The 14,632-nt window shown below is 35.2% G+C and overlaps 1 protein-coding gene across 2 annotated transcripts; it reads right to left on the bottom strand.

Moving 5' to 3' along the window:
- Positions 1-25: 25 nt before the first annotated feature.
- On the bottom strand, positions 26-11,965 carry LOC125854911 (AT-rich interactive domain-containing protein 5-like). 2 transcript variants are annotated; one of them, XM_049534511.1, is made up of 14 exons: positions 11,653-11,965; positions 10,359-11,245; positions 10,103-10,257; positions 9,977-10,016; positions 9,439-9,491; positions 5,616-5,661; positions 4,776-4,865; positions 3,210-3,332; positions 3,055-3,106; positions 2,783-2,855; positions 2,242-2,308; positions 2,108-2,158; positions 993-1,085; positions 26-417 (listed from the first exon to the last, which is right to left on the bottom strand). In XM_049534511.1, exons 2-14 carry the CDS (start codon positions 11,235-11,237, stop codon positions 325-327), a joined length of 1,815 nt encoding a protein of 604 aa, XP_049390468.1. In that variant the 5' UTR covers positions 11,238-11,245; positions 11,653-11,965; the 3' UTR covers positions 26-324. The 2 variants fall into 2 exon arrangements, with proteins under 2 accessions (XP_049390468.1, XP_049390469.1); XM_049534512.1 differs by having other exon boundaries at positions 11,823-11,954.
- Between the last annotated feature and the right edge of the window lie 2,667 nt (positions 11,966-14,632).

The raw sequence follows: 14,632 nt of genomic DNA, 5'->3' as shown, positions 1-14,632 counted from the left end.
GGACATCGGATGTACAGTCAAATGCTAACTAGAAATAAATAAGTATCAATATTAATCTCAGAACAAAAAGGTTCTAGCAAATTCCCTCAATTCCCAGAGTAAAAAAATGTGTCGCAGCGGGGGCTGTAGCTGGACATGCCTCCTTTTACTGTCAAATTTTGACCCACAGAACGTCAACAACTAATTTGATCAAACTAATCATCATACACAGATTCAACAATCTAAGGCCCTAGCATTCACAATCTGACTATCAATGTTGTTCAACTATCAGCATCCATGCTTTGTCAATCAAGTTTAGCCAAATGTTCAAAAATCCCGCTTTCACTATGCAAATGGTACACGAACAAAGAGCCGTCCATGGAGGCTAACAACAGCAGAAGTCTGAAGAGGATCGATTCTAGCTGGCAGGCTTACTACCTGAGAAAACCAATGCAAGTCATAAATGGATACTCCTTGTTTCATCAGAATTGAAAAATAACACGAGTATTTACATCTCAATGTATAGTTTGGATATCACAAGACCAAGATTATATCATTTGGTTTGATCAAACAGATAGCAACTGAACAACCGGAAACCTCATAGGCACTTGTTGGTTATACTTACCTTTAATATTTCTCCCATGCCAATAAAAGGGATACTAAAATTGAAAAGGACCATTCTTTCTGTGAACATGACATTCACACCAGTAAGAAAGATGGGGAGCCATTTATAAATTGGAACCGCATTTAGCTTATATCCGTTATCTCAGAAAAGTAAATAGCTCTCTTTTTCTGAAAAAAATTGGACTCCATTCAAATAAATAATTATGGAGGAACTTGAACAAAGAATTTTTTTTTTTCCGACTTCTCTTGGCACAAACACGCACTAGTTTCTCTTTTCCTAGATATCATCAGTCTTAGACTTCCAGCAAAAGGCACAGATGATGGAAAATCATGATAGTTGTAGAACGAGAATTCATATTGAAGTAGATCAATAAAATAGCAAAACTTACCTTTTTGAAGGCGGTAATACCCCAAGGGTTGTCAAGTTGCTCCGGCTGACCAGTTATGACCAGACGGCCAGCAGGATCAGATTGAACTCGCACCTGGTCACCCAAGAAATAAGGAATGAAAACGTTTGGATCAATATAAACCATAATTCACTGCAAGAATATGCTAATAAATAATAATGATTCAGATCAATCAATAGCCACTATATTTTTGTCCTCGGAAATATAACATGGATGGTTTAACGAAAAATAAACATCTTATACTTGTCAGAGTTTGAATAGTAAGCACTAAGAATTGCATCAGCCATATATCATATTCTACAAAACCACTGGTGCATCACGGAAAATCTCTTTTAAAAAGGTGATCAGCTTCAAAGTTACCAATTTCAAAAAAAAAAAAAAAGGTGATCAGCTTCAATGAACCTTGAAATTATTTTCTTTCACTACTTTACAACTGCAAAATATGAAACGAGGGTTTTATCAACCGATGATATGCACATGTCTATCCCGCTCACTAACTTAATCCATCCCTTGAAGCAATCAGATAAAATGGAAACAGTTCTATGCCAATAAATAGCAACAACAAAAACAGATCTATTCACATGTACGAAAAAACCAATGCCCAAAAAGGAAGTAAAAGACGCAGATGGGATATACTGTGAAAAGGGCTCAAGTATGATGTCCGTAGGATATGAAAAGATATGGTTCACAAATACGTCCTCATTTTGTGTATAGCATAGGTCGAAGTTCATAGACTACCATCTTTGTTCAGAACCTCATTCCTTTCCAAAATAAACAATTCTCCTCCTCTGAGTTTTATCATTTTAAGGAGGCCGCTTTGCCCGTTTACCTAGACGAAGCTTGCGGTGAAGGTCAAGCACCCATATGAAACAGAAGCACAATTCTCGCATGGATTCCTTCAAAGTGGTTCCAAATGATATGTGCTTTACATAGCACAGACGGAATGTAGTCTAATATTGAAATCATATGTTTTAGAAAACTATCATAAAGATGACATTTGTACACTTCCACTTTTACCTTGGGGGGGGGGAATTTGTATACAATAAAACATGACAACAAAGTGAAAACTTGAAACACGTGGTGCGAGAGGTACATACCTCCTCTCTCAAAAGCCCAGGCACCAGAGCATAGATCTCAAAACAATCTCTCTGTTTGTGAAGAAACATTACGAGTCAATGGAAAAGCGAGTAAACATAAAGTAGAAATACTTGGAAATCAGAGAGGAACTTACTGTTTCTCGCACGTTGATCTTTACCCAATCAGCTGGAGGTCCCAAATCAACAACTGTTGTAACCAACCTGGCAAATAAAATTAATTTAGTTTCACAACTGGGCAAGAGGAAAGAAGAAAAGAAATGGCAGAGCAATACTGCGCAATCATACAGCAACATCCATTTACAACCCAGGCTCCAAAGTAACAGTAAAGGCTTATATATCTCAAACTAAAAGATCAAATCTCAGAAGCCTATGATAATTAGTTTTTCCAGAAAAGAAAAACTATGTGGGATCAACACATCAGGTGAAATGATATGACTACTCAGCAAATCAACATGTATGGATGCTGCAAGGACAAAGTTGAAAATTGAAATCTTTTACAAATGAACAAAAATAAATAAAAAACATGCATGGAGATGAAACCAACATTTGCAAATTGTGGAGTTTGAGTAGCTACATTGAACTAAGATTTTTAAACCAAGCGCCTTCCGACAAGATGAACTAATTTTGATAAAGAAAACTGTTACATGAGACAATCAACACAAAGAACAACTTAACTGCTTAGATGTTTCTGTTCGTGCCACTTTCGAAGGGTGTTCCACTTCATTTGGTCTCTTGTGTTTTATAGAACCTGAATGCAAGTACAAGATCAGAATTATCTGACTTCTTAAGGAAACAGATATCATCCGTTTTGTCGTGTCCATGTATCATACTATCATCTCCTTGATAGCCACTAGGCCCACAACCAACCAGCGATTTGCTGGATATGATACTTCAAATTGAGATATCTTCATAAGGTTGGTAAAAGAAAAAACAGAAATAGCAATTACCAATGCTTTTGAAATTCTTCTCACGCTTTGGTGTATTGTTGGCATTCTTGTCCTATCAAGAGATTCATAACAAAAATAGTAATACATGTCAAGAGACGTGGTCAAAGGTAAACACGACCAATAAATGTTTCTTGAGTTCTATAATTTCAGCAGACCTTTACAATTGGCTCCCCAACCTCGCCACAACCAAGAAGACGTTGCTCATGCCATCCTTGCATAGCACGAGCAGCAGCATCTCTTCTCGCCCTGCCTGATCCAGGAGTTTGATTACCATTTCCCTGCAGAATTATTTCAAGATGGTTTATTTTATACATCCATATATGCCTAAGAGGCCAACTAGTTGATTAATATGAAGGAAAGATGATCTACATGAACCTATGTCTATCAAATCAGACACAACTCTATTTATAAGACTCATCGAAGCGTTTTTGGGGGGTAAGGGTGAAGCAGACTTAATAAAAGGTATAGAGAACTCGAGACGGCCAACTGGTTGATTGATATGAAGGAAAGATATTCTACATGAGCCTATCTCTATGAAAGCAGAAACAAATCTATTTATAAGACTCACCGAAGCGTTTTTGGGGGGTAGGGGTGAAGCAGACTTTATCAAAAGCTGCAGAGAACTAAAGACATCAAAACTTCAAAAACTTCTTCAGTCACAAATACATGTAATAAATTGGTAGAGAATAAATTAGATAGTTATACCAAGAGTAAGACCTTTAAAAAAACTATGGATGGGAAAATGAATAGCTTGGGCAAGATGCTCTTTCTAAGAATTGGAAAACAATTACTTAATATTTAAGTTAGGATAATAAAAGGAAAAATATTTGTTTTCATAGAGGTCCTGTGATCTTTCTTGTGAGTTTGACATTAAGCTGTGGGGCATGATGTTGCTGGGGCAAAGGATTTAATATCTTAATACTTCATAAATTGTAACTAATACATTCCAAAATATTGCATTTTCTATTTGGCTCATTCAAAGCAAGATTTAATAAAATAAAACAAGTAAACATCTCAGTATGGTATGTCTATCTAACGCCTAGACATTAATGTCACTCCAAAGAATGTGCTTTCTACTTCCCCTGTTGATCACAAGCCAACACGTATTCACTCTGATACTACAACTATTATTCTCAGCTATCAACTAAAAATCAACCAGATTTATCTTTAGAGTAGAAGGAGAAAAAAAAAGAGAGGCTCCATTAGCAATCTGTAGTAATGTTACATGTGTGAATCTTCAAGGGAAGAAGTCCCAATATACCTAACTTAAAATTTTTGTATCCCCTATGACTTGGTTCATATTTACTTGCCCTTTTGGAGTAAAATGGGTAGGGCCAAGCAGCTTAAAAGAGGCCATTAGCAGTTTGCAAGGACAAAGAATGAAAAGCAGCTCCAGGCCGGACGGAGGACAATGTGAGAAAAGCAAATTCTGGATGTATTGAAGGAAAAACGGCATTTCTTGCATAAAGTTCAAAAGGCTAGAGCTTTTGGGCTTTGTGGTGAAATTTAAAAAAATGTATCATTTTAATACATTGTTGAACCGTATGTCCTTCCAATAGATAGAATCTGTAGTCATTCAATCTTTGTACAGATTAGCGCTTAAGTGGTGCTGTTTTTTTTTTTTTTGCAATAGAGTCAATTGCCAGTTGACTCGACTAGTGTTTCAATTAGAAGATACACAGTTAGTACAAATGAGGAGCTGAATGCAAACACAAGCATACCTCATTGTCAACACCTGCTTCAGGAAGAGCAGCAATAGGAAGTTGAAGCTTGCCGCTTTGCGTCTTATGCCTTTCATATTCTAAAAGAGCCTATAATGCAGAAAACATTGGATAACAAAAGAAGGTATATAAAGTCAAAAGTAAGAAATGAATAGGTTTTCCAGATAATATAACAATGAGAAGAAAAACAACCAAATATGCAGAGACAAGCAAAGGTGTTGTTAAATCAGACTTAAAAATCTGATTTTGGTTTAAAATGGCAAGACAGTAGAATTAAGAAGTGTATGAATATCAGAAATGTATTAATTAAGAAGTGAAAGAACCACATAAATAGAAATAGGAATAATACCACATTATTTCTCCATTTTGCCTCTATTACTTTGAGTAGGCATGCATCTTATCATTAGTTTTAAGTTGTATAATAGACTAAAGATAAGTGAGTCCAAACGGGAATGAAAAGGTTGTAAACAGGTTAGAAATTATATAAGAATGAAATTAACATTACTAATTTAAAAAAAAAAATTATATAAGAATGAAATTGGATTCTGGGTAACTCTTGATGCAGAGCAATATTAAAAATATTACGAGTCAATAGTAAAGGTTTCCATTTAAAGAAGGCCCGAGAAGCAAAACAATATTAGGGAGGGAGCGACATTTATAGACCATCAACAGGAAAAAAAATATCATTACTGCCGCTGTGTAATTTTACCAAGCTCTTCACAACAATCCACATTGGAAAGATTATTTAAGGTGCAAAGATATCATTTTACAAGCTACACTTAATGGACAACAATGGCAAAAATATACTAATAGCTACAAAAGGGGTCTTGGGTTTATTACCTTCTCATAAAAAATGCGGAATGTCCAGGACACAGTTGTGCAAGTCCTGAAAGAGAAGAATGATTATCCTAAAAGGGAAAAAATCAAAATTAAAGATACTACAATAAGAACTGATAGAAGCTTCTGTTTTGTTCTCTTAAGTTGACTGTTAGTCAAGTAACTTCTTATCTTGTTTGAGTATCGGAATAGGTTCTGGTCATTGCCACCTTTCATTTTATCCTTATTAGCTCTCACTCTTCCTTTTGGAGACATCTGACTTTCATGGGTCTAACTACATGGCGTTCTTACATAGTAACACCCCAACATCTCTAATTGTTGAGAACCAATACATGCTTACCAAATATTAGGCTGCAAGACTGATATCGATCAGGTAACACTGAAGAGGCACGTATATAGAGCTGTTATTCTCTTGATTAGACCACACCTTTTTCTGTCTAACTAGAACACGTCGTCCTGTATTTTATCAAAAAGAGAACAATTCATTGTATTTTGTGCTTCTGTGCTTTTCCCTTTTGATATATTATATATGTGTTTGGTTGGTATCCTCATGTACCACATGTTTCAAAAGTAATATTCATTTTATAGAGAAGGAGCACTATGCCTTTCTCCTGCCCAGCTTCCGTCCCAAAGCAAATGGATAAACTTAGAAGAGATCTTTTTGGCATGGGAACAAACAATCAAAGTTTGTTTGTCTTATTAACGGGAAAAGTGCCATATCAATAACATAAGAAGTTACTTGATTGACAGTCAACTTGGTGTTGTTTTTATTAATCAAGGAAGCAATAATTTCATTAATAATAGGGGGAAAATTCCTGTATACAAGTAGTATATACCAGAAAAAAGAACCTACACAAAAACTCACTTATTTCTTTCTCTCCACACTACCTAGATAAGAGTTAATGGAGTGATGTCTCATGCTCTGTACCTTCTCTTCTGCCTTTTAATACGTCAGTGTAATAAAGCATCATGTATCGTCCCCAACATAGTCCACAGTAGTCCAAACAATCTCAGAATCACTCACTATAACCTTGAAGCAACCTGACAATGTAGTAGAAGGAGATCCATATCCTCTCTCGAGTTTTTGCACATAAAGCACCAACTAACATATCTAATCCTCCATTTCCTCATATTCTCGGCTGCCAAAATCACTCCTCTGGTTGCCAACCATACAAAAAAAAATACCTTTCTTAGTGCCCTGGGAATCCATATTGCATCGTGTGGGATAATTGTCTCATCTCTAGTGAGGCATCTTGGCATAAAGAGACTTTACTGCAAAGCAAACACCATTCCCCAACTCTCATCTCCAAGAAACATGAATATCTAAGGAAGGAGTTTGTTTGTACAGCATCTCAAGCAATTCTCACAATTTCTCCTTCTCTCAGTCTTGAAAATTTCTCCTCAACTGAAGATCCCAACGAACATTTCCTTCTGGTATCTTCTGAATTTGTTACCACTAAATTCCTCACACCCCTGCAAGATATTTCCGCAAAGCCCACACCAAAAGGAGTAGTAATGTTTTAACTCTCCACCACCCTTCCATAATTCCATATTTTTCCCTATCACCTCTCTTCATAGTGCGTGCTAAGGCTGGGCATAAATATAAAAAAAAAAAAAGACTGAATTCTTCAGTTCTATGGATACAGTTCTTCGATTCTGTAACGGTTCTATTTTCTAAAGTTCGGTTCGGTTCTTGGTTTTGCTAGGCAAAATGAAGGTTTTCCTGTGATCGAGTAACTGTTCCACCATCATGTCACTCTATCTCCAAAATTTATTGTTTTCAGCTACGTGTTCTATAATATAAAAGGGGGTTTCATGTGTCTGCTTCTACTTTCATCTAACATAATTGGAGAATGATCCAAAATTAGTCTAGGCAAAGGAACTTGTGTCACATTTTGAACTAACTCCTCATGAATTGGACACTAAGAATCTATCAAGTATAGAGAGTGATGTTGAATCCCCCACTTTAAAACATGTAAATAATGTTCCTGTCAAAGGAAGATCAATAAGAAAATAGTTGTCAATAAACTTCGAGAATTCATCCATAGCCCTAGTCACCGATCTACACTCCAACCTTTCTTCCTGGAACTTAATAGTATTAAAATCCCTCCAAGAACCTATGGAATTTCCCATTCCACTAAAGAAAGAGCCATCTCCTCCCAAAAAACCCTTTTTGTTCCTACCCACATCAGACCATACACTCCTCCAAATTCCCACACCTTCCAGGTTTCTATATCCCTAACATGAGCTGCTATCATAAACTCCCCTTTCTTTGTTTCCGTGACCTCCAATTTTTTCTCATCTCATAGTAATAAAATACCCCTGCACTCTCTCTTGTCGGGATAAAATCATGTTTTACCCATCTCTCTTGGTCACTGCTTCCATCTTAGTATCTTGGAAACATACCAAGTCTGCTCCCCATTTCTTAATCCCCACCTTGATGATGGTCCTTTTGTTTGGGTCATTCATCCCCCTCATGTTCCACGTAATGATCTTACTATTTATCGACAAAAAATTTACCCTTTCCCGCTCCCTCTAACTCGCCCTCCTTACAACCCATCCCAATCCTCTTGTGCCTCCTCATACACCACAATATCACCCACCCCTGTTTGAGATATCATCCCTCGTTCCTCTCCCACTCTCCAATAACCTAACCGAACACCCCTAAATTCTTTTCCAATTTCATTCAATAATTCCATGACTTTATCCTCCATCCCGTCCATATTTGGGCTATGACTGTACTATCAAGTCTTAAGACTGACATTTAACCAAGAACGTCCGTTGCAATATCTTACTCCTAGAAATTCCCCAAACATGAGAAATTTATCCCCCGTCCATTAATACATCTTCCTCCCTCCTTACATGATTACTAGTGGTTGAGGTTTATCTTCCCCATCCCCACTCAAACCACTCAACTATATCACTCCTCGCATTAGCACCCGCACATCTGCCCCAAGCCCCCCACAAAACTCAACTCACTCAGTTGTTGATTTAACTTTGAAATGGGGTTATTTTTTGATGTTCCAGTCAATGTCTCTTTCGTCGTAGGACCTGGATTAGTTCAGAGCAGTCTTGCTCCCTCCTTCTGACAACTAGAATCATTCCCCACCCTTACATTCATATTTTGACCCCTACTTATCAAAAAGAAAAATAAAGGTTGAATAATTTAAAAGATGACTCTAGTTCTATTTATAAGAAAAAGAATCTAAGCATTCTGATTTTATATAATCTGTTACTCCTAATACTTGTATATATTAAAATAAAAGGGAATAAATAAAATAAAATAAGTCCGAACAAACAAATAACAAAAATAGCTACCTAAAGTAAGTCCTAACGAATAACCCAGTCCCCTCAATAGAATGCTAGAGGACTTCAGCTACACTGACACTACAAAAGCAGCATCAACGGTGACTACACAATTCTGAGTGAACTGCACCACCCTGCTCTCCAAAATAAACAAACAAAAGGGCCCTTTTGGTCCCAATTCTTGACCCGAGTTCTATATCCTTGCATACAAGACCTTTCTTTATAAATTGTAAATCATTATTCTTGATTATTAAATTTAGCCTCTATTTCCGTCGCCTTCCAGAATTATACCTCATACATAATCTTCAGCCAATTACCTTAATTTTGGATGCACAATATGTATCTCACATGCAAATATAAATAAAATGTCTGCAATTGTCAATGCCTTATCTCCATAACATACATGGGAGAACTTGTCATTTGAAAAGGTAGAGCTACGTTTTTTATTGTATTGGTGGAAGTTCATGCTTTAAGTTCAACACTCATAAAGAAAAAGGATTCATTAGATTAAGATGCTTACTTGGGGGGATTAAACGATTCGCCAACTTGCCTCCACAACTTGGAGCCAGTAACCTAGATAATTAAATCGATTTAATACTAGATCGTCACAAATAGCATGACGATAAGTCAATAACATGATATTCATCTCTCAGCAGTACAAGATATGCACACAAATCATTAACCTAGCAGCCGCAATAGTTTCACTGAAACAAACAAAGTATGAACAGTATATTCTTTAAGATCGTGTGAATCACCTCATGTTTTTGAAATAGAAAAAAAAAATTAAAAATGAGGAGATTCACACAATCTTTCTTTTGACAAAAGGGGACATTTTTGTTCATTTATTTTAGGTTTACAGCGCATCCTGATGCCAAACTGTCAAAAAAGTGGAATTGTTTGACCTTGACCTTTACAGCACCCCGGGAATTTATTTATTTTGGTATGTGGAATTGTTTTTGAAGTGAAAAAATGCTTAAATTGTCAAGTAAGGGACTCGATAAACTTGTATAACACAAGTAAAATATTGTCACATACAAGTTAAGAAGACAAAGACCTACCCGATCATAGCCACCCAATCTGATCACAGATCTCCACAACCTATCAGCCAATTTCATGGTAAGAATCATATATGTACCTGAAGCAAAATGAAAGATCTGCGCAATCGGAAAACATCAGACACTTACTTCAGGCAATTAAGAGGAATGCCATAAAACTTGGGTGGTTTAAATTCAATTGCTCTCTCCCGGTAAAAAATTTCAAGGTCTCTCATAAAAGCTGCTTGATCCTCTGGTGATCCATCATCATTCCAATCCTCATCTTCATCCTCGTCGTCAGCCATCTATAATTTGAGCAGATAATTGATCAATTTAGAAACATTAAATTAGTTGCCACAAAATCTACACATCAAACCCTTCCACAGAGAGTATCAGCACAAGATACCTTTGATTCATCAAAGATCTTATTTGATGCTTCCCCAGTATGCTGTCCAGTGTTTGCAGTGTCACATTTCACCGACAAATTCGGAGTGGCTGGCTCAGGCATCTTTGCAGTAGCAGTATTCTTAACATCATCTTTTGTCTCTGACAACTCATTTGATCTATCATCACGATCAGAGATAACACTTGCAGTATTAGTTTTATGTTCCACTTTCTTCTGTTCATCGACCATCATATCAATCCCATTTTGATGAACATCTTTGATTGAGTTCTCAGCCTGATGAGCTTCCTTCACCTCTTTTCCACTGTCACCTACTTCATTAGCAGGTAGCTCCTCATGTACCTGCATATCTACACCTCTAGTATCATGGTGTGCAACATTTCCAATAGGTTCTTCCTTCTTCAATGCCACATCTGCATCAGGAACCCCTTCTTTTTTCTCCTCAATTATGGTTTCTCCTTCTGTTCCACCTGTAGCATTATTTTGGTCATCAACTGCTGTATTGCCTTGAGTCTCCGGCTGGCCTATAGTCGCTGTCTCACTTGCAGCATTCCTCTGGTCCTCTACCACAGCCTTTGAATCATTCTGGTTCATTGTATCATCGTTAGCATTGCCTTCACCTTCCACGACATTACTGTTCTGCTCTCCGTTCCCATTTTCAGCAGGAATTGGGCTCTTATCCCCACTCTCGGGGTGGTTATTTTGGTCTTCTGTCCCTGTTTTAGCATTTTCTTGGCACTCCACCAGTGACTCAGTGGACTGTTGGCCAGCAACAGCAGGCCCTTCAGGTTTCAAACTGGAATCAATCGACTCTACCACACTGTTTTGGACATCATGGACCTTGTTTTCAGCATCCTCCATCTCCACGTCAGTCTTATCCATTCTGATAACTAATTGGCATGCAGCAGATGATCATATGTATTAAAATTCAAATTCTAACATACAGCTCAAAAGACAAGCTGAAATTAAATATTGGGAATTGAAAACTCAAACAAAAACAAACAAATACATCGAAGAGAAGAAAGGAAAACTCAAACGAATCGCATTGGGTTCCACAACAGAACCCTAGTTTCGTCTAATAAGATTCTCAAAAAAAAAAAATAACCCAAAATTTTTAAAAAGCAAAAAAAAAAAAAAAAAAAAAAAAAAGGAATTTTGTTGGCTTTTTCGAGCATAGTTGTAACCAGCAAGAGAAGAGAAGAAACAAGTTTCACCGATCAACAGAAAGGGAAAAGGTGAGAACTTGGTTGCATAAATAAACAGAAAAGAAATTACAATGTAGGTGAGAGAGATATACCTGGATGAAGGTGAGAGCGTTGATTGTGAATAGGCGTGTAGGGTTTGGTTACAGTCGGAGATTAAGGAGAAGGTATAAGTTATGGGAGGCGAATAAATCGGAATGAACAAAAAAAGAAATAATAATAATAATGTAAATGCTGGAGTTATTGAATTAAACAAGGAAAGTACATTTTTTTTTTTTTTTTGAATTTGTATGAGCTTAGCTATATTGCTGCATGTTTATCTCTTCTCAACTCTCTAACGTCAGACCGCCGGACTCTCACTCTGTGTGACCCAAAGAGAACGCGCGCCCACCGTAACCTTTGCCTCCAGCCTCCAACTGCTAAACACCTGGACAATCCGACTATAATTATTCTTTTCACTATTTAACTTTTCCTTTTATATCGATACACATCTTTTATTTGTAAATAAATAAATATATGTAAATTTTTTAAGAATTGATAGTGTAAAAAGTAAATTATCTTTTATTTCTATTCTTATTCAACATACAAAAATCTTCTAAAATTGTTGTCATTCGGATACATTCCGCTACATCACATTTGATTACATTATACAACTAGTTTGTAGAGATTAAAAAGGAAATTAATTATAAAATTAAATGTCAGTTTTTCAAATCATGCAAATTTAATTGATATCAATCTCTCCCAAATGTCAACTCCAAACAATTCAAATTTCAAATTTTCTTCTCTCAAATCTCATCCAAGTAATCATGATATATTAAAAAAAAAGTCGACAATTTAATATAGTTATGTATCATATAAAAAACCTATGAATATAATATACATTGATTTATTTATAAAACAGTATTTCAAAAATACTTAACAACATGTGATTCATCGCAACATTTGATACATAACTATGTTATACATAACAAAGTTATGTATCATATACATAACTATGGTCTATGAATATGATATAAATAGATTTTGTTATAAATATTAGTGTTTATGTATCAACAGTAATATTTGATAGTGTCTACAGATACATAACCTTCTACTAGTAGAATAAGGCAAGGTGTACGTATCGACGGTAAAAGATAATGAAATTTGTAATAGTTGTGTATCCAATACATAACTATCATCGTGATACATACCAAATTGTGTTTCAATAAATTAGGGTTATGTATCAAAATTAATTTTTGAACACGATATATTGTACATGATAAAATTGTAATATATTATAAATGTGAAACGAACAAATTATACATTAATTTAATAATCAAAATCAAGTAGATACATTAAACGAATGCATTATACATTAATCTAAGAAAGAAAAACAACTAGATACATTAAAAAAACTAAAACCGTATGTATCAGAAAATGATGAACAACAAAAAATCGAGAAAAAAAAATCAACAATCTGATCTGCTGAAAAAAAAAATGAAGAAATCCTCTACACTTTCTCTTTTGCTTTGTTTCAGCTTCCGTAGATTTTTTTCACTTTCAACAATGGCGTCACCCATGGATCTCGACTCAGAAATCCTTACGTACCGAAGCCACCGGCAACTCGACCTTTTGCCCCCTTTTTTGGGCCTTTTTCCACAATCGATTTTGAAGTTGAAGATGCATCTTTCTTCAACTAAATTTGTAGATGAAAAAGCTAAAAAAAAAAAATTAAAAAATTTGATACTTGATGAAGTGGAAAGAAAAAAATGAAAGAAGAAGAAGATGAAGAAATACCTTCTCTTCAATAACTTGCAATTGATAAATCAAAAAATAGAAAAGGTTTGAAATTCAAAAATAAAGTTATGGGGATAATTGGTGATGCCATAGAGTGATTTTAGGCGTGAATATAGTAGAGAATGATTAAATTTGAAGTGTAAATTTCTAGAATTCACTTAAAAAAGGTATGCTGTCAAAGTATTCAAAAACCTTCACCAAATAGAGAGTATATCACGTTTTTCAGTTAAATTTTTCCCCATCAAATCTGAAGTAGTCACTTCCCAAAAAAAAAAAAAGTGAGGAATATTAATGTACATTATTAGATTAATGGATGAACAATTTAAGTCAACAATTTTCATGATTTCTACTTCCTCAACAACCATGGGCATAAAAGGCACAATAAAACTTAATTCAGTCCTACGATATACACCCTTAAAGTTAAAACTTCTCCCAGAACTATATGAAGATGATTTTGATGCAAGTTTCTTCTGCTTAAGGCCAATGTACCAATATCAAAATCATCATCGCTCTTATCACCATGTTTGTTGCTACATTTTTTACTCACCTCACCATATAGTACCATCCTTTTTTTTTTTTTCTCAAGGTTGTGCAATGTCCAGCTTCTTAGACCTCAAAATGAAAAGAGACCTAAAATACATTTGTCAAAATGAAGGAGGATTAAGTTTGCTTTGACTTTATGGAAACACTGCTATATGAATTGTACCCTACACAATGGAAGTTGTATATCATAGATAGAATGAATTAGTTCACGAATTTTCATAATTTTATTGGGTAAAATGGTACTTCCTCCGTCCAACAGTAGTTGTTCACTTTATAAAATCAATGGATAATTTTACACTTAGTTCCTAATTTACCCTTATCATTAATTATAGTTATTTCTCTATTACATTTTTTAAGAAATTGTATTTATTATATTCAAAAGATGACAGTAAAATTAACCTTTTATTTATAATTTCTTAAAAAGTATTCAAAGTAAATAATGAACAAGTATTATTGGACAAAGGAATATATGAGTATTGCTAATATAGATATGTGCTTAAATCTGCAACTATGTAGGTGTGATTAGTATGCAACAATTGAACACCCATTTAACTCTAACTCTAGGTTTGTTTGCTTTTTTTCACCTTTTGAAATTTTCCCAATCATTTTAACAATTACAACTTTCATTAGCTATCAATTATCATACTATTTTTTTCACAAAAATATATACACAGAGAAGAAACATAAAGATACGAACAAAATTTCTACCAACAATGTTCAAAGAATTCACCAGGACTTGGGACCAATTTCACTCCC

The sequence above is a fragment of the Solanum stenotomum genome, chromosome 2 (assembly GCF_019186545.1).
Source record: "Solanum stenotomum isolate F172 chromosome 2, ASM1918654v1, whole genome shotgun sequence".
Classification (NCBI taxonomy): Eukaryota; Viridiplantae; Streptophyta; class Magnoliopsida; order Solanales; family Solanaceae; genus Solanum; species Solanum stenotomum.
This window is presented reverse-complemented; position numbering and strand designations above follow the sequence as displayed.